At 44.7% G+C, this 26,604-nt stretch overlaps 1 protein-coding gene across 25 annotated transcripts in view; it reads right to left on the bottom strand.

The window, feature by feature from the left end:
* Positions 1 to 26,604, bottom strand: part of DOCK9 (dedicator of cytokinesis 9) — a 271,524-nt gene that overhangs the window by 120,975 nt on the left and 123,945 nt on the right. For all 25 annotated transcript variants that reach the window (XM_070471461.1, XM_070471465.1, XM_070471475.1 and 22 more), the window contains exons 2-4: positions 26,281 to 26,397; positions 5,137 to 5,226; positions 1,184 to 1,266 (exon numbers count right to left, since the gene is read on the bottom strand). In XM_070471461.1, the coding sequence (XP_070327562.1) occupies positions 1,184 to 1,266; positions 5,137 to 5,226; positions 26,281 to 26,397 (290 nt within the window). The remainder of the gene's footprint in view (positions 1 to 1,183; positions 1,267 to 5,136; positions 5,227 to 26,280; positions 26,398 to 26,604) is intronic.

Here is a 26,604-nt window from a genome sequence, read left to right as displayed (position 1 = left end):
GAGGTTTAAAAGAGAAGACTGGGAAGTTGGCTGAACACTCTTAAGGAGTGGCTGAACCACACAAACAGAAAAAAAGCAAACAGCTAGTTCCATTGAGAATAGTAAAAACAGTTCAAACTCACAGATGCAACAAACACCAAGAAAAATATATTAATAGAGTCTCAAGTACAATTTTCATTGGTAACAGTTACTTTTGACACAAAATCCATCACGGTTTGCTTTCAACTTTCATAATAAACCAAAATTTGCCAACTGTATCATTTCAGGATGTAACATTTTATAACAGATCTCCTCTCAAGGCAAGACCTATCTATACCTGGTTTACTTTAAACACCCTTAATCAATCTAAACACACTGGCTTTTGATGTAGTTCAGAATGAGTTAATTCTTTAAAGGAAGTGAAGAAATTTGTCTGGGAAAATGCTTTTTAAAACATAAAATTTGTTCAATATAAAATGCTTTTCATGTTTCTTCAAAATATTCTTTTTAAGATAAAACACACTCCAACATAGTTCAATACCCTTATATTTTGTTTCCTATTTCTCACTTAAAAAAAAAAAACTCACCTGTTTGTGTTTTATCAGTGGTACCCTGAGTGATACTGAACACAATTAAACCATCCATGAGTTTGTCACCTACCAATCCCATAGTACTAGGTTTGAGTTCTATGGTCAAATTCCCTGTAAACAACAGCTAACCCACATACACACAAAAAGTGAAAAGTATTGAAAGTGAAAGTCGCTCAGTCATGTCCAATTCTTTGCCACCCCATGGACTATATAGCCCATGGAATTCTCCAGACCAGAATACTGGAGTGGGTAGCCTCTCCCTTCTCCAGGGGATCTTCCCAACCCAGGATCAAACCCAGGTCTCCCGCATTGCAGGCAGACTCTTTACGAGCTAAGCCACCTGGAAAGCCCAAGGATAATGGAGTGGGTAGCCTATGACTTCTCCAGGGGATCTTCCTGACCCAGGAATCAAACCGGGGTCTCCAGCATTACAGGCAGATTCTTTACCAGCTGAGCTACCAAGGAAGCCTCCACATACACACAAACCATCTAGAAACATGTTCTCTGATCACTCTGATTGCAGGTGAAGTTACTCACTTCCCTAGGTGTTTCAAGTACAAAGACCTTTCTCTGTGTGTTTAACCCCATCTTGTGCAATCGGATCATGTACTCACTTTGGAAGCTGTCGAAACTCTCCTGAGTAATCTTCATATTTATAGTTCACAAGATGCCAGTCAGAGTTATAAGTTTTGATGCACTATTGGGAGGAGCAGAAAAAATAGAAAGCATAAGAGAAAAAGGAAAAAGACATGTGATGACTTCTGGAGAACATTTGGGAAAGCTTATGAATGCACACCCACACCAACACATCAAAATAGTTCTTTCCCCTCAACCCTCTCATGCCTGAAATTCCACCACAGAGAGAGGTTCCTTGAAGCTTAAGAACCACCAAAACATTACACTTGGGAGAGGGGTCATTAAAGTCACTATCATTCGTGGTCCAGGAGCAGAGGTTAAAAAGTGAAGTCGCTCCGTTGTGTCCGACTCTTTGCGACCCCATGGACTGTAGCCTACCAGGCTCCTCCCTCCATGGGATTCTCCAGGCAAGAGTACTGGAGCGGGTTGCCACAGAGGTTACAAGGAGACAAACCTCACCTCCTCTTGCTGCATTTACTTAACGACATGCTCCTTCTGACTTAAACCCAGTAAGTTCCTAAGAAGTCATGTGGCCTCTATGAGAACATGAAAGTAAATAAAAAGTGAGACCCTAAAGACTCTTTCATGGTATTTACACACATTACAACTTGCTCATTAGTCAGTATTACATACATTTGCCCTCAGCATCTCTTTTCATTTATAAGGGACAGTGTGAGGTAACTAGGAAGAAAGATTTAGATTCCAGTTCACAGGGACACCATGATCTCTTCAGGTATGCATGCGTGCTAAGTCGATTCAGTCATGTCCTACTCTTTGCGACCCCACGGACTATAGCCCGCCAGGCTCCTCTGTCCCTGGGATTCTCCAGGCAAGAACACTGGAGTGGGTGGCCTCGGCCTCCTCCGGCGGATCTTCCTGACTCGGGGATCAAACCCACCTCTGCTGAGGCTCCTGAACTGCAGGTGGATTCTCTACCCCGGAGCCACTGCTGCCGCTGCTGAGTCGCTTCAGCCGTGTCCGACCCTGTGCGACCCCACAGACGGCAGCCCACCAGGCTGCCCCATACCTGGGATTCTCCAGGCAAGAACACTGGAGTGGGCTGCCATTTCCGTCTCCAATGCATGAAAGTGAAAAGTGAAAGTGAAGTCACCCAGACATGTCTGACTCTTAGCGATCTCATGGACCGCAGCCCACCAGGCTCCTCCGTCCACGGGATTTCCCAGGCAAGAGTCCTGGAGTGGGCGCCAGTGCCTTCTCTGAGCCTGAGCCACTAGGGAAGCCCAAATAAGTATATACTTGTACATAATCAGTGTATTTATGAACAGACACCTGAGTGCCCAGATTTTTAATATCTTAGGTAAAATGGGTAAGAGAGATTATTACAGTTTACATATTTTAAACTATTTGTTGTTCAGTCACTAAGTCGTGGCTGACTCTTTGCGACTCCTTGGACTACAGCATGCCAGGCTTCCCCGTCCAAACTATCTCCCAGAGTTTGCTCAAACTCATGTCCATTGAGTGGATCATGCCATCCAACCATTTCATCCTCTGTCATCCCCTTCTCCTCCTGCCTTCAACCTTTCCTAGCATCGGAGTCTTTTCAAATAAGTCAGTTCTTCACATCAGGTGACCAAATTGTGAAGCTCACATCGGAGCTTCACCTTCAGCATCAGTCCTTCCAATGAATATTCAGGACTGATTTCCTTTAGGATGGACTGGCTGGATCTCCTTGCAGTCCAAGGGACTCTCAAGATTTTCTCCAGCACCACAATTCTAAGGCATCAATTCTTCTGTGCTCAGCTTTCTTTATGGTCCAACTCTCACATCTATACATGACTACTGGAAAAACCATAGCTTTGACTATATGGACCTTTGTTGGCAAAGTGATGTCTCTGCATTTTAAATATGCTGTATAGGTTTGTCATAGCTTTTCTTCTAAGGAGCAAGCATTAAATATATATATATATATAAACTGAAAAAAATATAGTTAACCAGGTTAAGTAGCCAGAGAATCATTTGTTTCATAAGTCATTGTTGACTGCCCACATGGCAGGCACAGGCTGAATTCCAAGGCACAGAGGATAGGGAACAAGGTAAGCAACCCCCACGAGACTAGGGGTGCAGAAAGTCCAGAAGATAAGGGGTTCAGTCAGAAACCAGTACCCAGAGAACTATCTCTAAAGAGGCAGGAATCTGACTAGCTGGTTTCATGACTGACCTTTCAAACTCCTGAAACTCAATAATACTTTGAAGTTATAGTGAAAGGTTTTTTGTGTGTGGGTTTTTTTAAGCCATTAGGTCCTCCTCCCACGGAGAAGAGGACGGAGAGGAAGTGCTGGGGCACTCCACCCTGGTGGAAGGGGCCCAAGAGGGTGGGACTGTGCTGGCCCCTGCACACAGGATGAAGTCGCTATTGCTCAGCCTGCAGTGATGAAAGAACTCGATGGAGAGGTGCCCTTCAAAAATCCTATTTTTTAAGAAACTGGGAGAGTTGAATTAGTAATTAACAGTTTTTACGATATGCTTTAAAATAAGGATCAACAAACGTTTCCTGCAGAAGGCGAGATAGTGAATGTTTTCAGCTCTGAGGGGGACACTGTCTGCCGCAACCATCGTCTGAGCGGTAACGTCAAGCAGTCACAGGCATATGTGAGCAAGGGGTGTGGCTGTGCCGCAATGTGACTTTCTTTACCAAAACAGGCTACAGGACAGTTCGCCTGTGTCCTGTTTTAAAATAAACATTTGAGATGATGTAAACATATCGGACTGCATTTGTCTTGCATCAGTGTTAATAACAGAGCGGCAAAGGAGATTAGGCAAGAAGTTACCTTTTCAGAACGATAAGAGAACATACTTCAGACAATTTAACCACATGTTCGGTTTTTCAAAAATCCCAATGGAGGGCTTCCCTGGTGGCTCAGTGGTGAAGAATCCACCTGCCAATGCAGGAGACACGGTTTGATCCCTGATCCAGGAAGATCCCTCGTGCCTTGGAGCAACTAAGCCTGCGGGCCACAACTTCAACCATGCTCTAGAGCCTGTTCTCTGCAACAGGAGAAGCCACTGCAACCAAGAGGAGCTCCCGCTCACTGCAACGGGAGAAAAGCCCTCCAAGCAACGAAGACCCAGCACAGCCCAAAATAAATAGGCTATTTAAAAATGGCCCACACCAAAAAAAAAAATTATTTAAAAATCCATGGAATCTAAATGTGGTTATTGTAATCGGCCTTCACTTACAATAGCATAGCTTCCTGGTAGTAGGCAAATTTATTGATGGCATGGTTAGCTTCTAAACATCAACTAGAAGAATGGGGATAAAAATTCACTATTTTTTTTTTTAAATGAAGGAGCACTTCAAGAAACAAGGTTAAAACACCTAATTCATTTATCCCATCTAAAGGCACCCGGAGGAAGAAACAAACCCCAAGAAAGAAAAAGAAGGCAATAGCGATGCAGTAATTTCTCTTTTCTCCTTGACAAGAGAGTCATTACCTGTATGATCAAACAAAAGTAATAATAATCATATATTGACAAGGGATAGTTATTATGCTCATTATGACCTGCCACTTTGTGAATACTGAACTAGTCTCGATAAAAAGTTACATGTACAAAAATATAAATGAAGTCAACAAATACATAAATGCATGTGCTGAGTCTCCCTTGAAAAGAATATCAATGCCTGCCCGGTGTCCCTTTACAAGTTACTCTTTATTCTAAGCCTATGAAATAAGTTCTGCCAAATTTGTGTTTTGTCATCAAATGGACCCCTGTTGACATTTCTATCCACGTTTCAGACTCAGAAAATGACACTTTATTCTATTGACTATTTTAACGGCTGTGATAAAAATGTAATTAATTCTCTCTCTCTGACACTGTCTTGAAAATACCACTGAAATTTTTAAAGGGGGAGGAGGCACTAGAGAAAAATCACTTAATTAACACACAAGTTAGTGTAGAAGCAGCACATTACCTCTGTCACGAATAGGCTCTGGGCGTCCTGCTGTGCGGTGCGGGGCACGGTGGAGCGCTGGTACCGGTCCTGTCGTCTCAGGAGGGCCGTCTGTGAGGAACACCAGGACGAGGCTTGGTGAGTGGAGACAGAAAGGTGCTGGCCGCCCAGGGCAATGGGCCCTTCCCCTTCCTCCTTGGGTCACACGCTGCAGACCCCAGACCCCAGCTGGCTCCTTAAAGTGCAAAAGGTGAGGGCAGTGGCTCCCAAGTTCCTCTGCACCGAGGGGCCCAAGGACCCCCTGCAGGCATGGAAGAGGCCACTTTCAGAGACCCTCACACTCCTCCACTCCACGTGCTTGATCTAGTCCCGCTACGTTGCCTTTTACTTGCCTTAACTGCCTTTTTAAAATCATGGAAAGTCAGACATAACGTTTACCATTTGAACCATTTTAAGTGTCCAGTTCTGGGCCATTAAATATATTTGCATCGTTGTACATCTACTTCTTACCTGCCTTTTATACCCATTCTTATTTACTGCCACATCCCCAGTGGGACACGCAGCAGGTCCTTAATACATGTTTGTTGACTGAAGCTGTGACTTTTGAATACTACCTTACCTCCTATAACTTGGACATGAGGTTTAAATGCATATTTTAAATAATAAAAAGTCTCACGACTTTATGCAGCAACAAATCTACCCTAATTAATGCTGTTTGGAAGGGACTGTAGTGTCATTATGAGATAAGCAGGCCTTGGTTTCAGAAAGGAATGTTCTAGATTTTTTTTCTCCCATGGACTGTAATTCTTGGATTACTATTAACAGATCATAATTATAAAAACAGCAAAACCATCGTGTTGACAGAATCCATCCCATTGGTTCCTTGGGTTGATTACTAAGCTGGGGTTGCCCAGCCTCTGTCCAGCTGTTTCTCTTCTTTCTAAGGCTGGAGGAAACTTTGGGTCAAATCTGTGGTCCTTCCCCCTCCAGCACAGGGGAAGAATTCGAGGGCATACATCGTTTAAAAATTTATTTTTAATTGAAGGATAACTGCTTTACAATGTTGTGTTGGTTTCTGCCATACACCAACATGAATCAGTCACAGGTATATATATGTCCCCTCCCTCTTGAAACTCTCTCCCACCTCCCACCCCATCCCACCCTTCCAGGCTGTCAGAGAGTTCCCGGAGTCAGAGAGCAAACTCCCCCTGGCTATCTATTTTACATATAGCAGTGTGTATGTTTCTATGCTACTCTCTCAATCTGTCCAATCCTCTCCTTCCCCCCATATCCACAAATCTGTTCTCTATGTCTGCATCTCCATTAGTTCAGTTAGTTCAGTCGCTCAGTCGTGTCTGACTCTTTGTGACCCCATGAATCGCAGCACGCCAGGCCTCCGTGTCCATCACCAACTCCCTGAGTTTACTCAAACTCATGTTCATCAGGTCAGTGATGCCGTCCAGCCATCTCATCCTCTGTCATCCCCTTCTCCTCCTGCCCCCAATCCCTCCCAGCATCAGGGTCTTTTCCAATGAGACAACTCTTGGCATGAGGTGGCCAAAGTACTGAGCTTCAGCACCAGTCCTTCCAATGAACACCCAGGACTGATCTCCTTTAGGATGGACTGGTTGGATCTCCTTGCAGTCCAAGGGACTCTCAAGAGTCTTCTCCAACACCATAGTTCAAAAGCATCAATTCTTCGGCGCTCAGCTTTCTTCACAGTCCAACTCTCACATACATACATGACCACTGGAAAAACCATAGCCTTGACTAGAGGGACCTTTGTTGGCAAAGCAATGTCTCTGTTTTTTAATATGCTATCTAGGTTGGTCATATCTTTCCTTCCAAGGAGTAAGCGTCTTTTAATTTCATGGCTGCAGTCACCATCTGCAGTGATTTTGGTGCCCCAAAAAATAAAGTCTGACACTGTTTCCCCATCTATTTGCCATAAAGTGATGGGACTGGATGCCATGATCTTAGTTTTCTGAATGTTGAGCTTTAAGCCAACTTTTTCACTCTCCTCTTTCACTTTCATCAAGAGGCTTTTTAGTTCCTCTTCACTTTCTGCCGTAAGGGTGGTGTCATCTGCATATCTGAGGTTATTGATATTTCTCCGGGCAATCTTGATTCCAGCTTGTGCTTCCTCCAGTCCAGTGTTTCTCATGATGTACTCTGCATAGAAGTTAAATAAGCAGGGTGACAATATACAGCCTTGATGTACTCCTTTTCCTATTTGGAACCAGTCTGTTGTCCCATGTCCAGTTCTAACTGTTGCTTCCTGACCTGCTTATAGGTTTCTCAAGAGGCAGGTCAGGTGGTCTGGTATTCCCATCTCTTTCAGAATTTTCCACAGTTTATTGTGATACACACAGTCAAAAGCTTTGGCATAGTCAATAAAGCAGAAATAGATGCTTTTCTGGAACTCTCTTGCTTTTTTGATGATCCAGCAGATGTTGGCAATTTGATCTCTGGTTCCCCTGCCTTTTCTAAAACAAACTTGAACATCTGGAAGTTCACGGTACACATATTGCTGAAGCCTGGCTTGGGGAATTTTGAGCATTACTTTACTAGCATGTGAGATGAGTGCAATTGTGCGGTAGTTTGAGCATTCATTGGGATTGCCTTTCTTTGGGATTAGAATGAAAACTGACCTTTTCCAGTCCTGTGGCCACTGCTCAGTTTTCCAACTCAGCATCTCCATTACTATCCTGCAAATAGCTTCATCAGTACCATTTTTCTAAATTCCATTTATATACTTTAAAATACGACAGTTTTCTCTTTCTGACTTCACGCTGTATAATAGACTGTAAGTTCATCTACCTCATTAAAACTGACTCAAATGTGTTTCTTTTTATGGCTGAGTAACATTCCATTGTCTGCATGGACCGCAGCTTCTTTATCTGTTCACTAGTTGATGGACATACATAGGTTTCTTCCCTGTCCTAGCTACTGTAAATAGTGCTACAATGAACACTGGGTTACAAGTGTGTTTTTCAACCATGCTTTTCTCAGGGTATACAAGGCACACATTTTTTAATAATCTTATTTCTTGCCCATATTTTGCCCCTGTTGTGTCCGCTTCACCTATATTCACTCTTTGCTTGCACTGTGTCTACCTTTGAAAGTAATTAAATTCAACTTTTAGAATAAGCCTCCTTTAGGCTAAAGGAAGGGAAGGGAGGAGCTCTGTTCTCTATCTAAGTCCTTTACAGGTGAATTGTTTCTTCATTCAGCCTCCTCCAGGGGGGCTTTCAACACCCTGGCTCTTGGTTTCTTTGTGGAAGTCCCAAACGGTGACCCTTATTATATACCTGGTTTCCATGAAAAGCCACACAGATGAGTGACAGTAAGCACTGGAGGCATAATCTATTCCAAAAGCTTCCAAGTCACACAGTACAGGAGATTGTCAAAAGTGTTAAGAATCAGGTATAATAAAGAAATTACTTATACTTCAAAGGAGGCCATATTCTATATCCTCACTTACTGTGTCCTTATCTTGATTTATTTGGTTCTCTCAAGATCTTTTAAACATTAATTACCAGACTTTTAAAATGTTCATAAAATAACTCAGGTCAAGAAATAGGACTTTTAGGGTCATTTCTGGCCCAATCCCCATCACATCAGGAAGAAAGAAAATTTACTATAGAATTTTCCCTGTGGAATTAACAACACGAGAAACTTTAATTATGTGGCACTTTTCCAAATACTCCTTTAAGGTGAGAAATAGGAAATGAATCTTTTTTTTTTAAATTGTACATCAAAGTGCCATTACGCTCTCACTTTAAAAGAAAGTAACTTTAATCATTAAAGACAGACTTGAGAGAGCATCGGGCATAATTAAACCAATCATCCATGTGTTTATAACCACCCACCATACCAAAAAGGTGTAGGAAAGAAGAACACAGAATCACAGGCTGGAATGAGAGAAAGAGTCGGGGAGTCCAAACCCGACACGGAGGAGGAGAGGATGCCAGGAAGACGTGCACTGGGGTGAGTACAAGATGCTTCAGCTGGACTGCACAGGGTGAGCACAAGTTGTGTTCAGTACAGAAAGGAAGAGAAATGTGAAGATAACCCTACCCTTAGAAAGTCAAAATAAACAAAATCAAGTCATAACAGATGAGATGAACTCTTTGTATACACACAAAAAACAAATGCATTTAGTCTTAAAATTAAAAAACATATCCTATGACAAAAGAATGCCTAGAACTCTTCAGGCTTGAAGTACATGACTGTAAAACTGCACCAACCTATAGCTTAGTCAATGGTTTTAATAAGGAAAGAATGGGCCAACAGAAAGAACTGGGCTTGTATGACCAGAGCACTTCTGTCAGTGTCTTTATTACCATCTAATAGGAAGCACTGGGATGCCGGGACTTGGCTCCACTGAGGAGTCACTGTTTGATGCCACCAGTTGCCAAGGTCTTTCCACTTGTTGCCTGTGCTTTGAGTCTAGTCTCACTAAGTCACCTGTCTATTATAATTCCCATGTCAACTCTCCTGATCAGAGAACACACAGTCAATGAATGTACTCTGATCTGTTTATTAATTCTAGTTCTCAGTGAACTGAAGTGAAAGTGAAGCGAAGTGAAAGTCACTCAGTCATGTTCGACTCTTTGTGACCCCATGGACTATATGGTCCATGGAATTCTCCAGGCCAGAATACTGGAGTAGGTAGCTGTTCCCTTCTCTAGGGGATCTTCCAACCGAGGGATGGAACCAAGGTCTCCAGCAGCACAGGCAGGTTCTTCACCAGCTGAGTTACCAGGGAAGCCCACTAGTCCTCAGCGCACAGTATCAAACGGTATTCTGGTCTGTTCTCTCGCAGAGTTAGCTGCTACAAGTCATCTCCACTGAGCCCACAGACTCTGGTCATATCAGCCCAAACCCAGTCTCCGGGCTTTGAAAGTCGAGATCTGAACCCAGACCTTCATGACTTTATAAACCACACCTCCCGAGGCACCCTCTGATAGCTCGTCAATCTCTGACTCCATTATCCAAAACTCTTCTGCAGACACATGTCCTTCTTTCCCCTTCCATCCAGACTCTGGGTTCCTTTGAGGGCAGAAGACGTATCTTTCTATCTGCTAAGTACTTAATAAATATTTCAAGAAATGAATGGATAAAACAGTCAACAGAGATAGAAATAGGAGCCTACCAATAATTATCCATTACTTGCAGCTTTCCTCCCTATTGTTTCAAAAAGTCCTCTGGTCCATTATGGGAACTGATAAGGGAAGACTGTTGCACAAGTAAGTAAATGCTCTATTTTAATTTCTCCATGTATTTTATGTATGAAAAGTCACATTCAGGTAATAGTCTATTGCATGTCAAATTGACTCACATTAAATTTCTGTGGTTTCATTATCTGACTTATAACAGAGTCCAGAGTCCAAATCAGTATCTGATTTCTACTCAACGAAGACTAAAATTCATCTCAAAAATGAGCTTAGTTCTCTTTTTCATTGCTGTGGTATTTTTTCCCACTCATTAAAATCATATTCCTGCTAAAAAATAGGTCTGTAGTCACTCCTACTAAGGAGTCAACATACAAGGGGTGCCTGTGTGCTAAGTTGCTTAGGTCATGTCCGACTCTTTTGTGACCCCATGGACAGTAGCTCACCAGGCTCCTCTGTCCATGGGATTCTCCAGGCAAGAACACTGGAGTGGGTTGCCACTTCCTCCTTCAGGGGATCGGCCCGATCCAGGGATCAAAACCCACACATGTCTCGTGCATTGGCGGGGTGGTTCTTCATCACTAGTGCCACCTGGAAAGCCACAGGTGGCCCCTTTTTCTACGAAAAAAGCTACAAGTCTTTTTTGTGCAAGGAGAAGGGCGAAAAAAAATTACACACTATGAAGTGTGATAAGATCTGAAAATTGAACCTAAACATAGTTAGCATTTCAGACAACCTTTGGGATATAAATCTAATAGCACAAAATACAATTTAAAAATAAAAGCCTTCTTCCAGCTACTATAATAGATTAAATCATTTCCAGTCGATACTGTTACTTAGGTTAAATACAGGCAGTGCTTGACGCACAGAAATCCTTAATCACCTTGGCCAAGCATGGGCATGAATCTTATGAGACCTTTCACAAAATTTTAAGACTAATTGAAAAGGAAATTTATTAGGACTGCAAGAGGAGGAGGAAAAGGTGAAGTCCTCTTCCAAAGGACTTACATAACCATGCATGAACACCTGAGAGCTTTTATTGGATTTTTTTTTAAAGCAGTATTTTCTTAAGTCTTTATTGAAACCTTTACAATACTGACTTTTTATGTTTCAGTTTTGGGGCCACAAGACACTTGTAGCTCCTTGACCAGGGATTGAACTCGCACCCCCTGTGTTAGAGGGTGAAGTCTTAACCTCTGGACAAACAGGGAAGTCCCTGAACTTTGTTTTCAATGGAGTGAAATGATAAAATGCTGAGGTACCCCTGGACCCCAATAGGAAGGTTACATTTTACGACTATCGCCACATCTAGTTTGGAAGGCCAAATTTCAAATAGAAACATTTTTTATTTTATAAATTTCTTTTCTCTCTTGCCTGAAATGATTCCTTCCAAAATCTGGGGTCACTTGAATGGCTATGAGCCACATACAGAAAGTGGGATGCTTAGCCCAAGGAAGAAGGCCCCTGCAGGGAACCATGTTTCCTCACCTAGGCCCCAGCCCAGGCTTCCTGGCATCTTCTGCTCCTCTTCTTCACCGCTCACTGATCTTCCCTGATGGCCGGCCACGGCCCTGCTTCTTTAGCTTCAACTTGGAATCCCTTACTAATGAATTTCCTGCCCCCAACCTGGCCAGGACTTCGTCTTTCCTCCACCAGTGCGGGCTAACATGCTACCCTGACCCCACTGAAGCAGGGATGCCAAGGCGCTCGTGTTTCAAACCGCAAGCAATGTGAGGCGCATAATTTAATTAAACTTCCTATGGAAGAATTTGAGAAGTGATCTTGGAAAGAGGTTGGACTCGAGGGCCAGGAAACCTGAGTTCTCGTCTGAGCTCTGCCTCTAATTAACTGTATAGTCTTGGAGGAAAGTTTTAACCTTCCACATCCAAGGTTTTCTAGGATCTCCAGGTTTCCTTTGTGGTTTAAAAACTCCCTCCACAGTTCGGTGAAATTCTAAGTCTCTCTCTCCACAAATGATTTATTATCTGAGCACTACGAATTTCTCTCTGAGAAACTAAAAACTTAAAAACATCCACAAAAGAGATGAATGTCTTTTTTGATTTTCAGTCATATTATCCCACTTATTTTCTTAAAGAAAGGAATAGTTTTAATGTGTTTTTATGAAAGGAATTGGATTACAAGGAGAAGAGATTCACTGTGTTGACTTAAATACAGGCTGTTAGTATTAACAAAGACGTTCTTTTGTATCATTATTTCTTTATTTTTCTAATCCTCTCAATTTGTAGGGCATCAGATTTTTTTATTAATCGTTTTACAATGGGCATTAAACAACCCTCTACATTCCTGGTGGGAAGTAGGCATATCTCTTGAGTGTTTAAAATATCATTATTTTATAGGACTTCAATTAAGACTGAAACAAAAGGCCCACCCTCCCCCTGGGACACAGGAACAATGAGCTGGAGACAAGATCCCAGAGAAGTGGGTGGGCTGGAACCCGAGCCAGCTATGCGGATCCACAAAGACTCTCCCCATCTCTGGTTCAAAGGAGCACAGTGCTGGGAGTGTCCGCCCTGAGAGAGAAAAACAAACGTCACTGGCAGCCCAGGAGGGAGCATGGGGCTCAGAGCCGGCTCCTCGGGTGTCCTCAGCAGAACAACCTCAGAGGAAGATGGGGCCCTCGTGCACCAGATGAGACAGAGTTAGAAGAGGTGCAGAGGGTCCTCCCTGGCAACCAGTCAGCAGGGATGGCTACAGAGAGACAGAAGGGAATACCGAGGCTCCTGCTGTCTTTAAGATGAATCTTGGGGCCTGGGGACGGCCTGAAGTCAGAGGAGAGGGCCCCAGGCCCACTCTGACCAACTGCTGGACAGTCCGGCCCACCAGGCCGCCCCCCACCAGGCCTCAAGCTCTGTCAGCTTCAACCCACCCCCAGACTAAGATGTGGACTATTTTAGCAGGCAACCCTTCCTGTCTGTAATCCCAAATAAAGCGTGTGTGTGTGTGTGTGTGTGTGTGTGTGTGTGTGTGTAAGAGAGAGAGAGAGAGAGAGATCAGTCACTAAGTTGTGTCCGATTCTTTGCGACCCCGTGGAATGTAGCCCACCAGGCCCCTCTGTCCATGGGATTCTCCAGGCAAGAATACTGGAGTGGGTTGCCATTTCCTCCTCCAGAGGATCTTTCCGACCCAGGGACTGAACTCGTGTCTTTTATATCTCCTGCACTGGCGGGCAGGTTCTTGACCACTAGTGCCACCTGGGAAGCACCTGTACTTGTGTTTATTATTATGTTTGTTTTCATTTTCTTAGCAGAACTAGCCCTTCACATGCATTTGCCAGAGAATGAGTACTCTGCTCTACCAGGAGCAAGGCACCCTTGGAGTTGGGGTGGGAGAGGCCAGGGCTCTGTGAAGGGAGGCAAGTGGGTGTGTTAGAAACGAAAGCCCAGACGGGCTGAGTGCCCAGGTGAGCGTCGCTGGGGCCCAGCCCATCTCCCTTGCTAAAGAATTAAGCCCTGGGTTGAATTTCTATTGTGGTCAGCTGGGCCAAGTGGATTTTCAACTATCCCCTGCTAGTGAGATAGCGCCCAACACCTACTTCCTTTCGTTTCTGGGTCCCTGCGAATCTGCTGGAGATGCCCCCTTGGATGCGTCTGTCAGTGCACTAAAATGTTTTGAATCCAGCGCGGTATTAGAACTCCCTTTGGACAAGGCTGGCGACTTCGCTGCCACGTACTGGGCATAGCAGTAATGGAACCTTTCCAGATATCTGGCAGAGGCATTTGTTTCAGAGCAGATGACTTGCTTTTGAGAGGATTCAGTCCCAAGCTAGGCTGGAAACTAAAATTCACCCAGGGCGTTCCCCACATCTCACTGAGGAGATCATGGTTTGGCTGCCGACCCACAGTGTTCCATGAAGATCAGACAAGTCTACTTCCAGGGAGGCAGTTTCCTGAGGATTTTCAGTGTTTAATTCACTAATAATCAAGGAAACAAACAAAGAACTGGGACCAGACAAGGGTCCGGAGAAAGATTTCCATTTAGGTTTCTAGAGGGATTTAAACAAACAAACAAAAAAGACAAGCTCCCAGGACTTCCCTGGCAGTCCATTGTTAAGACTCCACCTTCCAGGCTGAGGGATGTGCGTTCAATCCCCGGTCAGAAAGCTAAGATCCCACATGCCTCACAGCCAAAAAAACAGAACAAAAAACAGAAGCAATATTGTAACAGATCCAATGAAGACTTTTAAAATGGCCCACATCAAAAACAAACAAACAACACAACAACAAAACGCCCAAAAAATGAACTAAAACATTACAAGGACAAGCCTGATATGGACAGAGAAGTGGACATCTCTGCCTCTGACAGCTCCTCTTTACCAGCCCCTGCACGGCCCCCGAGCTTCCATCTTTTAAAAGTCTCTGTTCCCTCACAGTGTCACCTTGTGGCTTCAAGGCCTTGCCTTGCTGTCCATCGCCATGACAACACACGATTTAGGGGGCTCTTGGGTGAATGTGGGTGTTCACTGGAAGGACTGATGTTGAAGCTGAAACTCCAATACTGTGGCTACCTGATGCGAAGAGTTGACTCACTGGAAAAGACCCCGATGCTGGGAAAGATTGAGGGCAGGAGAAGGGGACAACAGAGGATGAGATGGTTGGATGGCATCACCGACTCAATGGACATGGGTTTGGGTGGACTCTGGGAGTTGGTGATGGACAGGGAGGCCTGGTGTGCTGCGGTTCATGGGGTCGCAAAGAGTCGGACCCGACTGAACTGAACTGAACTGAACTGTGTGATCCTCAGTGTGCACCCTCCCAGACAGGTAGGCCCGCCTTCCTTCTGCCACCCCTCTGCACAGATGTCAGTCATCTTTCTAAAACTCTCATCCATAGCATCAATATCTCAGCTAAAATTCTTTCAGTGACCCCCTCACTGCCGTCAGAATAAACTGCAGACTGCTCAGCATAACCTAAGACCTTTGGTGACCAGCGGTACCGACTTTCCTGGACTCTCCTCCCACCCTTCAGCACACAAGCTACTTCTCACTCCCTAAGGCACCCGCCCCCTCTGCCTGGCTGGTGGAGCTGCTCACTCCCACCTCCTGCAGCACGCAGCTAGCGATTCTACTGAAGTGACTCAAAAAGCCTTGCTGTATCGCCTACCAGATTCAAGAACTGCAGACTGTGCTAGTCATTTTTGCTTCTTCAACACCTTTAATAACATAAATGTCTGGGCGAATGGGTCATCGGGACTTTTAAACGGACGCTGTCTTGTTTAGTTGTAAGATCACTTGAGGTGGACTCCCCTGGTGGTACAGTAGATAAGAATCTGCCTGCCAATGCAGGGGGCACAGGTTCAATCACTGGTCTGGGAAGATCCCACGTGCCCAGAGCAGCTAAGCCTGTGTGCCACAAACGCTGAGCCTGTGCTCCTAGAGCTGTGACTCCCGAGGCCTGTGTGCCTGAAGCCCGCGCTCTGCAACAGGAGTAGCCCCCGCTCGACACAACTAGAGAAAGACTGAGCACGGCAACGAAGACTCGGTGCAGCCAAAAATAAATAATCGTTTTTAAAAAAAGAAAGATCACTTGAGGCTCCAAATGAGACACTGTCTTAGCAACTAGTGAGACATCAAGTAGCTCTGTCACTGCAAAATGTCCTGTTGCTTAAAGTGTCATATATGTACATTTATAAATGTCAGCAGACCTTTGAGAGTCATAAAAATTTCATTCTGCTACCTTGCAATGCCACCCCCACCCCCAAGATTATAGATGACATAACAGCTTATTCAAGTGCAATAACTTGAATTCTAACTAAGTTAAACATTCACAACACTTAGTGACCGGGCTCGTCAATTAAATTCAGTTTTTAGACACATGGGGGGTCGGTATTACAGAGAGGCTGGTTTTTAATCACTTCTTAAGTATCACTGCACAGGTGAGGATGGAGAGACAGAGGGTGCCCAGAAGGCCAGGAGCAGCCATGGAGCCATTTAGGGAACAAGTGGCAGGGCCAGCTTCCCCACAAGTAAGGGGCTCAGCCTGCTCTCCACGTCGTATGACTTTGCAGCTAAAAACTGCCACCCTCAAAAATAAAGTGATGCTACTACAGGAGAGGAAGCAGGCTCTGATAAGCACCCTGGTCACTCAACCTCCTCCGTGCCGCCTGGAGGACACTGGTCAGGGTGTACAGAGAGCTTCCATGAACGGCGTTACCTCTACGGATTCCCACACATCTAATGAGAACCCACATTTTAGGGCAAATGTGCCCTCTGAATTACAGAGGGTTAAGAAAAGTGAATTTTAGGAAGGTTTATCACTTACCAAAATACCCAGATTACTAACAGACAAACTGAGGCTAAAATCTAGAACCAGATGACTATATCTCAGGTCTTACCCCTACCTTGGTGTCTAGTGAAGTGAAATGTGAAAGTGAAAGTCGCTCAGTCCTGTCTGACTCTTTGTGATCCCGTGGACTATATACAGCCCATGGAATTCTCCAGGCCAGAATACTGGAGTGGGTAGCCTTTCCCTTTTCCAGGGGGTCTTCCCAACCCAGGGATCAAACCAAGGTCTCCCACATGGCAGGCGGATTCTTTACCAGCTGAGCCACAGGGGAAGTCCACCACAGTGCCTAGAGCACCTAGCATTCCATTCAGTAACAAAGCCTTGAAGAAGGGGTGGGCAAGAGTAAGTTCTTTCATTTTCCAGTTGTCTGTGTCTTCTTTAGAATGCAATTTGAGTTGTTAAAAAGACCCTACCTTTGTGCGAACATCGAGTGTAGTGAATATGTTGTTGTTTAGTCGCTCAATCATATCCGAGTCTTTGAGATTCCATGGACTGTAGCTTGCCAGGCTCCTCTGTGAATGGAGATCCTCCAGGCAAGAATACTGGATGGGTTGCCGTTTACTCCTCCAGGGAATCTTCCCAACCCAGGGATCAAACGCACGTTTCCTGCATTGGCAGGTGAACTCTATACCATTGAGCCACCAGGGAAGCCCAAATAGTGAATACATGTCCACTATTTATCTAATTCCAATATCCCAATAAGGCTCCTTTCAGGACGGGCCTTAGGAAGGCACACCCCTCCGTTCACGTGTCAGGTCTCACTCATGCATGAAGGAGAACCTCACACAGGCCCCTCTGTGAGCACTCTCATCACAGTGGTCCTGTCAGGCAGCACGTCCACGCCTGGCAGGCCAGGCAGACTCCATCTTAAACAGTGGAGCAGAGGTTACACTTCCTGGATAAAACGCTGAGCAGATGCGGAAGTCCTAACTGGAGGTCTCCTCCATGGGGGGGACTTCGTGGAGCTCCCTGAACTCGTCCTCAGGGGCCTCAGGCCCACACTCCAGGCGCTGCTGACACGAGGCCGCTCAGGCCCAGGCAGGACACTCGGCAGGACACTCAGCAGGACCTGGGCTCAGCCAGGCAGAGGGGTGGACACAGCAGGACCCGTTCAGGTTGTAGGAACCGCAGAGTGTGTGCCTCTGCTGTTCAGTCAGTAGGTCGTGTCTGACTCTTTGCGACCCCACGGACTGTAGCCCCCAGGCGCCTCTGTCCACGGGATTCTCCAGGCATGAATACTGGAGTGGGCTGCCATGCCCTCCTCCAGGGGATCTTCCTGACCCAGGGATCAAACTCATGTCTCCTGCATTGGTAAGTGGATTCTCTACCACTGAGCCAGCAGGAAATCCCCAAGCGTGTATCCAGTAATATGTTAAGTGGCATCTGATAATTCTGAGGCCAAAACCTCAGTTTTAATTTTCTTAAAGGACTTGGGAGTTTTGTTGTTGCATGCGGACATGTTTCCCCCTCTTCTGTTTCCCTTATCCACCACCGTGAGCTAGGCTTTTACGACCTCAAAGGCAGCTGGTGTTAAGATTCCAAATTCATCCATTTATTCAAGACATATTAAGTGCCTACCATGGATAAAAACACTGTCACAGGAGCATTGCAAATGCAAAGGTGAATTTAAAAAAAAACACTTGATTTATAATAAAAACCCAGTGACTATAGTTTGCCACGCTCATGGAGATTTTATTTTCTATTTGGGGAGAGAATAATAAAGTCTTATACTTAAAAATAACTATAATAAAGAATGATTTTCAACAAATGCTAGAGATACAGTATAAATAACCCTCCACCTGCTCGCACTGTCCAAAGATTTCATCTTGCTTCAAATCTTCCCCTATCGATGCCTGTGAGTTGTGTAATAATCTAAGACACGTACGTCAATCACACAGAAGTATCCTTCTACTCCTCATTGGTTACTCGTATGTCTGTGCTTACCCAGTTACACCCACTGTGGAAGTGCCATCATTCTCTCAGACCTACTGAAAATGTGAGCTTAAAAAACCCCATTATTTTTAAAAAGCAAAGAAGATTTGAGAAAGAGAGAGAGAACGAGAGGGAGAGAAGGGAGGGAGGGAGGGAGGGAGGGAAAGGGAAAGCCGCTCAGTCGTGTCTGACCATTTGTGACCCCATGGACTATACAGTCCACGGAATTCTCCAGGCCAGAATACCGGTGTGGGTAATCTTTCCCTTCTCCAGGAGATCTTCCTAACCCAGAGATCGAACCCAGGTCTCCCACATTGCAAGCAGATTCTTTACCAGCTGAGACACAAGGGAAGCCCAAGAATACTGGTGTGGGTAGCTCTTCCTTTCTCCAGGGGATTTTCCCCGTCCAGGAATCAACCCAGGGTCTCCGGCATTGCAGGCGGATTCTTTACCAGCTGAGCTGCCAGGGAAGAGGGAAGGAGGAAGGAAAGAAACTGTGACCTGATATGAGAAGTGATGGACCACCAGATTCATCCAATACCTTTTACTCTACCTTAGAAAATCAAATCTTAGACTCACTTATGCAGTAATATTGTGAGTGTGTGTGTGTTTTATTTCATCTAGTTATTTATGTAAGTAATCTCAACTCCCTGCTAGATCATAAGTTTTCCCAAGCACCGCATAGTGTTTCTAACAAATGCCATACATTGCCTGCATGGTGGCGGAGGGGGGGGGGGGGGGGGGGCAATAAAAGCTACTGCCTCACCAAGCTGTCTTGAGGAAAACTGAAGAAGATGTCTGAAGCGCTACGTAAACACAGAGATCAACCTGACAGATGTTTTCTCTAAGGGTTTCTGCAGGAGATGCTGCAGCTCCTGGGGCCGCCCAGCTGCTGGGGCAGCGTCACCCCACCTTCTGTGTGAATGCCACAGCTCCATAACAGAACGCAGAACACACATCATCACGTCCCTGAGAGCTGCCCACGGGAGCGCAGCGCCGGCCCCACTCCACTGAGGGATGGGCCTTCCCTGCCGGGAACGGAGCATGGGACCCAGAGGGGCACCGGGGGGCAGTGAGGAGAACCGGAGCACCCACCTGAGCGCCACGTCAGCTGGACCGCGCTGGGTACAGCCCGACGGCCCAGAAGCAGGAGGAGGGCCTGGCAGTGGGCGAGGGCTCCACCAAGGAGCAAGACTTGCAGGGAGGCCTGCAGGAGGTGGGGGAGAGCTGGGTGAACAGTGCGCCGGGCAGAGGGAACTGCCTGAGAAGAGGCCCTGGGGCAGGAGGCTGCCAGGGAGGCCAGCGGGGCTGCCCCAGAGAGCGGGCTGGAGGCAGTGACTGATAAGAACACTGTAAGCCACAGGAAGACGTCACTGAGGCCTCTGAACACAGGTGTGAGGTGATCAGACCTGCCAATCACTTACTTTTTAAAAGAGCACCCTGGCTGTGCTGTTAGGATAGACAGGAAGGGGGCAAGGACAGGACCTGGAAGACCTGACTGGATTAACCAAGGTAAGAAAGGATGAGGGCTGCATGGTTACATGGTTACAGCAGTGAGGGGCTGACCTGCCGCCACGCCCTCCCCATCCCCTGCCCTTCCGAACCCTTCCCCCAGGCTGTTCTTCACCAGGCCAGCCCGACATTCCCTCCCTCAGCCCGATCCACCTCTCAATTTCTCTAATACCCAATCCTCTCCTCCCATTCAGAGAAAGAACTCTCTCCTTCCTGAACTCTTCCTGTAAAGACCCTTCATTCCATCCCCACAGATTCCTCTAAAGAGCCCCTGCTTCCAAATACATCCTCCTATAACTTCCATCTTCGGCCTCTTCCTCACTCCTGGGCTTCCTTCCTAGCTTGTTCTCTCATTTTCCCAATCCTCATCAAAACCTCCTGTTACTGCTCTGAGTCACGAGGATTCCTTCTCTCTGCTACCATTCAACGCTGACCTCCGGGCTCCGCTCAGGCAATTCTTCAGTCCCGGCAGGAAACGACCATCCTAGGCAACAATGCCTAGCATGCTTATTCATTGGAACGACACACCTATTCATTGGAAGAACTGATGCTGAAGCCAAAGCTCTAATAATACTCCAGCCACCTGATGCAAAGAGCTGACTCATTAGAAAAGACCCTGATGCTGGGAAAGACTGAAGGTGGGAGGAGAAGGGGACGACAGAGGATGAGATGGTTGGATGGCATCACCGACTCAATGGACATGAGTTTGGGTAAACTCCAGGAGATGGGGAAGGACAGGGAAGCCTGGCGTGCGGCAGTCTATGGGGTCGCAAAGAGTCAGACACGACTGAGCGGCTGAACAAGAACAAAGACAACAGCGCCCTGGTTATCAGCACTGAGGACCATCTTCCACCTCAGCGGCAGGAGTGCGGGGCCACTGGCTCTTTCTGCCTGCCTTCTTCAACACCCTCTCGCTGCCTTCCAGGGCCCCTCACTTTCCTGGTCCTTCTCCCACTTTCTGTCTGATTCTCACCTCCTTTCCTCCCAGGTGAAGGTGCCCCCCAAGATCCAGTCCCTTGAGGGCACCCTCAAGTTCTTGGCCCCTCTGACTGCTGTCTCATATTTCTATGGGTGAGCCCAGATCAGTAACCCTGGCTTGGCTCCTAGGCTGGACTTTTGCATTTCCAACCACTAAGGGTGTCCCAGGTGGCACTAGTGGTAAAGAACCTGCCTGCCAATGCAGGAGACATAAGAGATGTAGGTTTGATCCCTGGGTCAGGAAGAGCCCCTGGAGAAGGGCATGGAAGCCCACTCCAGTGTCCTTGCCTGGAGAGCTCCATGGACAGAGGAGCCTGGCGGGCGACAATCCATAGGGCTGCAAAGCGTCAGACACGACAGAAGTGACTTAGTAGACACACAAGCACAAAGGACTCGGCACCTGGATGTCCCACTATCTTAACTTTCCAAAAACAAATTTCCATGGGATTCAATTTGTCATGATACTAGTCACATTCTCCTTCTCATTATTAAGATTAATACAGTTGCTCCTTTCCTAAGTTTTTAGCAATTCAAAAGTAAGAACCCTACCTGAGCCCTTTGCACAAGCAGTATAACTATAAACTATATGCTAAATAAATACACTCTTCAACTCAGCTGATCAGTGCTGTCCAAAAAAATAAGCTCTTCTTTTTAAGACATAGTTGATTATAAAAAAAAAAAAAAGATTAAAAAGACCTGTCACCATTTTCCATTAAAGGCATTACTTGACGCAGAATTAAAATCTTTATCTCCTGAGGGTCTGGCCAATGTCAATTCAGAAACATTATTCATCCAGATTTTTCAGGTAGAGGTTCAATCCTCGACATGAACTAATATCCTAGAAACCACAATGCTCACAGAAACAGACCTCATTGACCACTGAATGCAGACTGATAAAAATTTTGAGGAATTTTATCAAAAGAGCACTTTCTAATAAAAAGCGCAAAACAAAGTATTATTTTTTGGCAGCATATAATAAAAAGTGAGGACAAAACACCATGAATAAAAAAAAGTTCTTTTCAAAAGGACAGATAGGAAATGAGATGAGGGACGTCCAGGCCCTTTGTAAGTAGTGGGGCCTGGTTTCCTTTTTAGGTCAGTGGTTTGTAGATCTTTATCAGTCTCATGTAAGCCGAAGAGGAAAAGAAACAGGAAAAATAAAGATCAGGATGTTATTTAAAGGAAAATGAATTAACCACATTTTTTGATACAATGCTGAGAACACTCTAGGATTCTCCTGTAACTAAACATTTCCAAAAGTGAACATTTCTAGAGCTGCCAGTTATTAATAATTTTCCCATCTTCCCTTAAAAATTTTTTTGTTTAAGAGATCTGACATTGATGATACACCCTGAAATGTCAATTGAATGAGCACCAGAGAGTCATGCTTTGCCCTGACTTCTCATACAGCTTCTGGAGGACAACAATTTCAGATCTGTATGGCACAAAAATCTCATAACAACCTGCTTTTTTTTCCATTGTGGCATAATATTCGTAACATAAAATATACATCTCAACCCTTTAAGAGTACAACTCAGTAGCATTAAGAACATCCTCCATCAGGCACAGGGCTCTTTTCATCTCGGGGAACTGAAACGCTGTACCCATTAAACCGTCACCTCCCTTTATCTCCTGGCAACCGCCATTTCACTTTCTGTCTTGATAAACTGACTATTCTAGGCATCTCGTGTAAGTGGAATCATACAATATTTGTTCCTTTTTTATTCATTTCAATTAGCATAATGCCTCAAAGTTCATCCATGTTGTAGCATGTGTCGGAATTTTCTTCCTTTTTAAGGGTGAATAATATTCCATTGTGCATATACACACAATTTGTTTATCCATTCTCCTATTGATGGACTCGTGGGTTTTTTTTTCTGCCTTTTGGCTACTGTGAATAATCCTGCTAGGAACGTGGGATGTACAAGTAGTTCTTTGAGTCACTGCTGTCAATTCTTTTGGGTATATCCTCAGAAGTGGAATATGACTTACTCTTTTCATATCTTTCTTACAAACTTTATGCCTCGTTAGTTTATGTTCGACACCAAAGCCTGATGTCTGGAGGTCAAAGAGGCACCAGCAGAGTACCTGAGCCTTCCTCAAGGCCACAATCTGGGTAGAGACACTTGAAGACAGAAAGCATGAGAAGCCATTACTGAAAAGCTCTAGACAATGCACTTAGGTGTTCATGTACACAGAGCAGACTGTAAGTACTAGAAGAACGAAGAGAAGATGGAAAAAATCACTGTGGACTTGAACAGCTTCAGAAGACATTGAATCTGAAGTGGCCTCATGGGTGAGAACATTCTAGAAGGTTGGGAAAGAAGAGAAGATATTGCTGGGGAGGAGAACCAGGATGCCAGGGCAGACACAGAGTAGAACGACCCCAAAGCACCAGGGTCTCATTCTGAAAACACAAGTGTAGTCAGCTAGAGAGGGCTGTCTCAGCTTCGGCATTCCTGCCCTAATCTTGGCAGATAACACTTAATAAATATTCTGACAGCTGAGAATTGCCTTTTTGAAATTCACATTGACTTCCTGTCTCTTGGGATTTTTTGTTTTAAACACTCTTCTCCCACCTTAAACAAGTAGATCCAACAACAAATCTTCTCTCCACAAGGTTCATTCTCAGACATCCTTAGGGACTGACCAATACAGGTCTACACGTGACCTGTACAAATGTATCATTACTATACACATCTACAGTTTAGTAAATTACCATTCTGAATATATTTGACAGAATTTCACACCAAATTCTGTTATCTTAATAGATAACTAATATTGTTTAACTGGAAAGTGTAGGATTACAACTCAAACCCATTATGCGTTTTGCTCACTAGTTTGCTCACTAGTTGGTTTCCTAACCAACTTGCTACCTTGATTTCTCATGAAGTAAAATACTTGCCCCGGTCTAATTTGTTCTCTCTGCCTCTAATAATACGATAATAATTCTGCCCTCATTCTGCCTAAAAATGCAGGGACAGACAGAAGAAATCCATGACATCCCTAAGACACTTCACTGGATCAACTAACTACATAGTCATAAAAGCACTGAGACAATTTAGCAAGAAAGCACATCGCCTTCCCAGACTAGGATACAGGAGGACTCCTAGAAAAAAAACAACAGCATCCAAACCTCCATGTGGCCCATCACAATTACTGTGATGGGGATCAAAGCTGAAATTCAAGCTCCTTAATCTTTGAAAAAGCTTCCCCTAAACAGAACTTAACACTCTTCATTCAATCTTGGCTAGCAAAATGTCAATGAGTTCTTTGCTGTTTCTAGACTATTTGTGTCTGGTATCCCCAGAAAAGGTGTTACAGGTGAAAGGAAAAAAGGAGTTTTTCTCAAAGTTTTAATCATCTGTTTCTACAACTGCTTAAACATCCAGGTTCTTTGTTGGTGAGATTAAAAAAAATGAAATTCAATTAAGTGTATCTTATTTCTGGGGTTGGTTTGCTTCTGAAGCAACTGGATCTCCAGTTTTCAAATAAAATTTTTCATTCTAGGCTGCAAAACTAGAAATAACTTTGTTACTCTAACTGACACTAAGAAGAATAGATACTAATACTTCATGCTCAGAGAAACTTGAGATAACCTTTAGCTTCCTCAGAGCACAGTACAGGAAAAATACGTCAACACGAAGTCTAATTTGTAATCATCTGATTTAACTCATGTTAACAAATCTGTTGCCAAAATCACAGAGGAAAGACTGCATTCTGAGGTTTCCATTTATTCATCCTTTAGTTGGGTAACCTATTTTTGTAATGAAGTTTTCAAGGGCACTGTATTTTGGGGCATGATTTGAAACCATTTATCAGTGGAACATCCCACTAATGCCCAATTTCATTTCTGTGGCATTCCTAATTTTTCACTAAAGAACTGAAGAATCATCATTTCTCCACAAGTATCTCTCACAAGTTTGAACAAGTGAATATTTGTGAAAATTCTCACCTTTATTGTAAACTGGAAGCTCTTAAATTTGGTGGGGGGGGGAAACTTCAAGGAATATGATTTGATGATTGTTATTAACATGGAAGTTTCCAAAGACAGTTGAATACATAGAGAACTGTATATATAGCAAGTGATGTTCTGGGGAGTGGGATTAAAAAGAAGGTGGAGTGGAGGCTTTTTAATGTCAAATGTTTCAATAGGGCCTGCTTGTTTATTACAAGCATATACTAGTTTTTAAAATTAAACAACAAAGAATCAAGAAAGCTTCAAAAAAAATGCGGGGGGTGGCGGGGGCAGGGGCAGGTAGTTTAATTCAGGACAGACAGGTCTCAGATGATAACGGCATCAGGTAGAGAAGAAGGAAGCTCCAAGGTTAAATCCCAGGAGAGCAAGGGCAGTAACCGGAGTCTCCAATGGGTGGATGTGACTCCAGGCTGCCAAGCATCTAACGCAACTGGGGTTCCGTCACTCCTCACTGGCCTGGAAGCTGTTGTGGGTCACTGAGCGCAGGACAGTCTGAAAGGCTTCAAGCAGCCATCTAAGGAGCCGCTCACAGCAAAAGCTATGATGAGTCCCCTGCCGGCAGCTACTGAGCTCCCAGAAGCACCACCTGTCACTGCATCAGTGGGGTATATGTTAGGACATTCCTGGATGTCAGGACCCCCAGACTCTTCTCAGCAAGCCCACGCACAGTCAGGGCCTCTCTCCAGGCAGTTTCCCAAAGTGACAGCTTAAAATGACGCCTGACAAAACCTTCCACCGCTTCTGAGCCAATCCCATCCTTAAGACTCTAAGGCACTGGGCAAAAGTCCCTAAAATCCTCTTCAAACAAATTCCCTAAGATATAGGAGGCACTTGCGTCTACAGAATTAGCCCGGACTAAGGACAGGGAAGTCTGGCGTGCTGCAGTCCATGAGGTCTCAAAAGTCGAACACAACTGAGCGACTAAACTGATAGCACTTCTATTCAAGATAAAACATAAATGCTTGAGAAAACATTTGTGTTATGTATGCATGTGTGTTTTATGCATATGAATATGCACATATTCACATATATGCACACATGTAACGTGTATTCATATCTGTGTGTGTACACACACACACATAACACATATATGTAAAAAATACCAATAAAAAATCAAGTCATGAGGGAATGCTTGGAACAAGATAATGGCAATAACTTTTCTCTCTTAAATAGCATCTCTTCTTTTCATCCTTTTAATTCCCTAAATGAACTAACCCAACAATAAACCAAGAGACAGAAAAGAACTGTTTGTATAGCTCGACTGCACAGTGCTATTTACCCTCACCTGAAAGTCATCATACGGGAAGAGCAGCATCTCCCGTAGACAGTCGTTCAGGATCTGTGTCTTCTTCTGGACGATGACATTTTCGTAGTCCAGCGGCTCAATCAGCTTTGGCTTGGCCTGGAAGGTGAAGAGATAAGCAATTGAAACACCTACAGGTAAACACAACTTCTCAAGACTGAAGAACTTTATACACCCTGCATTCATGCATGAACACTCAGTCGTGTCTGACTCTTTGTGACCCCTAACTGTAGCCCACCAGGCTCCTCTGCCCGTGGAGTTTCCCAGGCAAGAATAAACTGGCTGAAGTGGGTTGTCATTTCCTTC

The sequence above is a fragment of the Odocoileus virginianus genome, chromosome 8, assembly GCF_023699985.2.
Source record: "Odocoileus virginianus isolate 20LAN1187 ecotype Illinois chromosome 8, Ovbor_1.2, whole genome shotgun sequence".
NCBI classification, from domain to species: domain Eukaryota; kingdom Metazoa; phylum Chordata; class Mammalia; order Artiodactyla; family Cervidae; genus Odocoileus; species Odocoileus virginianus.
The sequence above is the reverse complement of the archived record's forward strand: the minus strand, read 5'-3'. Positions and strand labels throughout refer to the sequence as shown.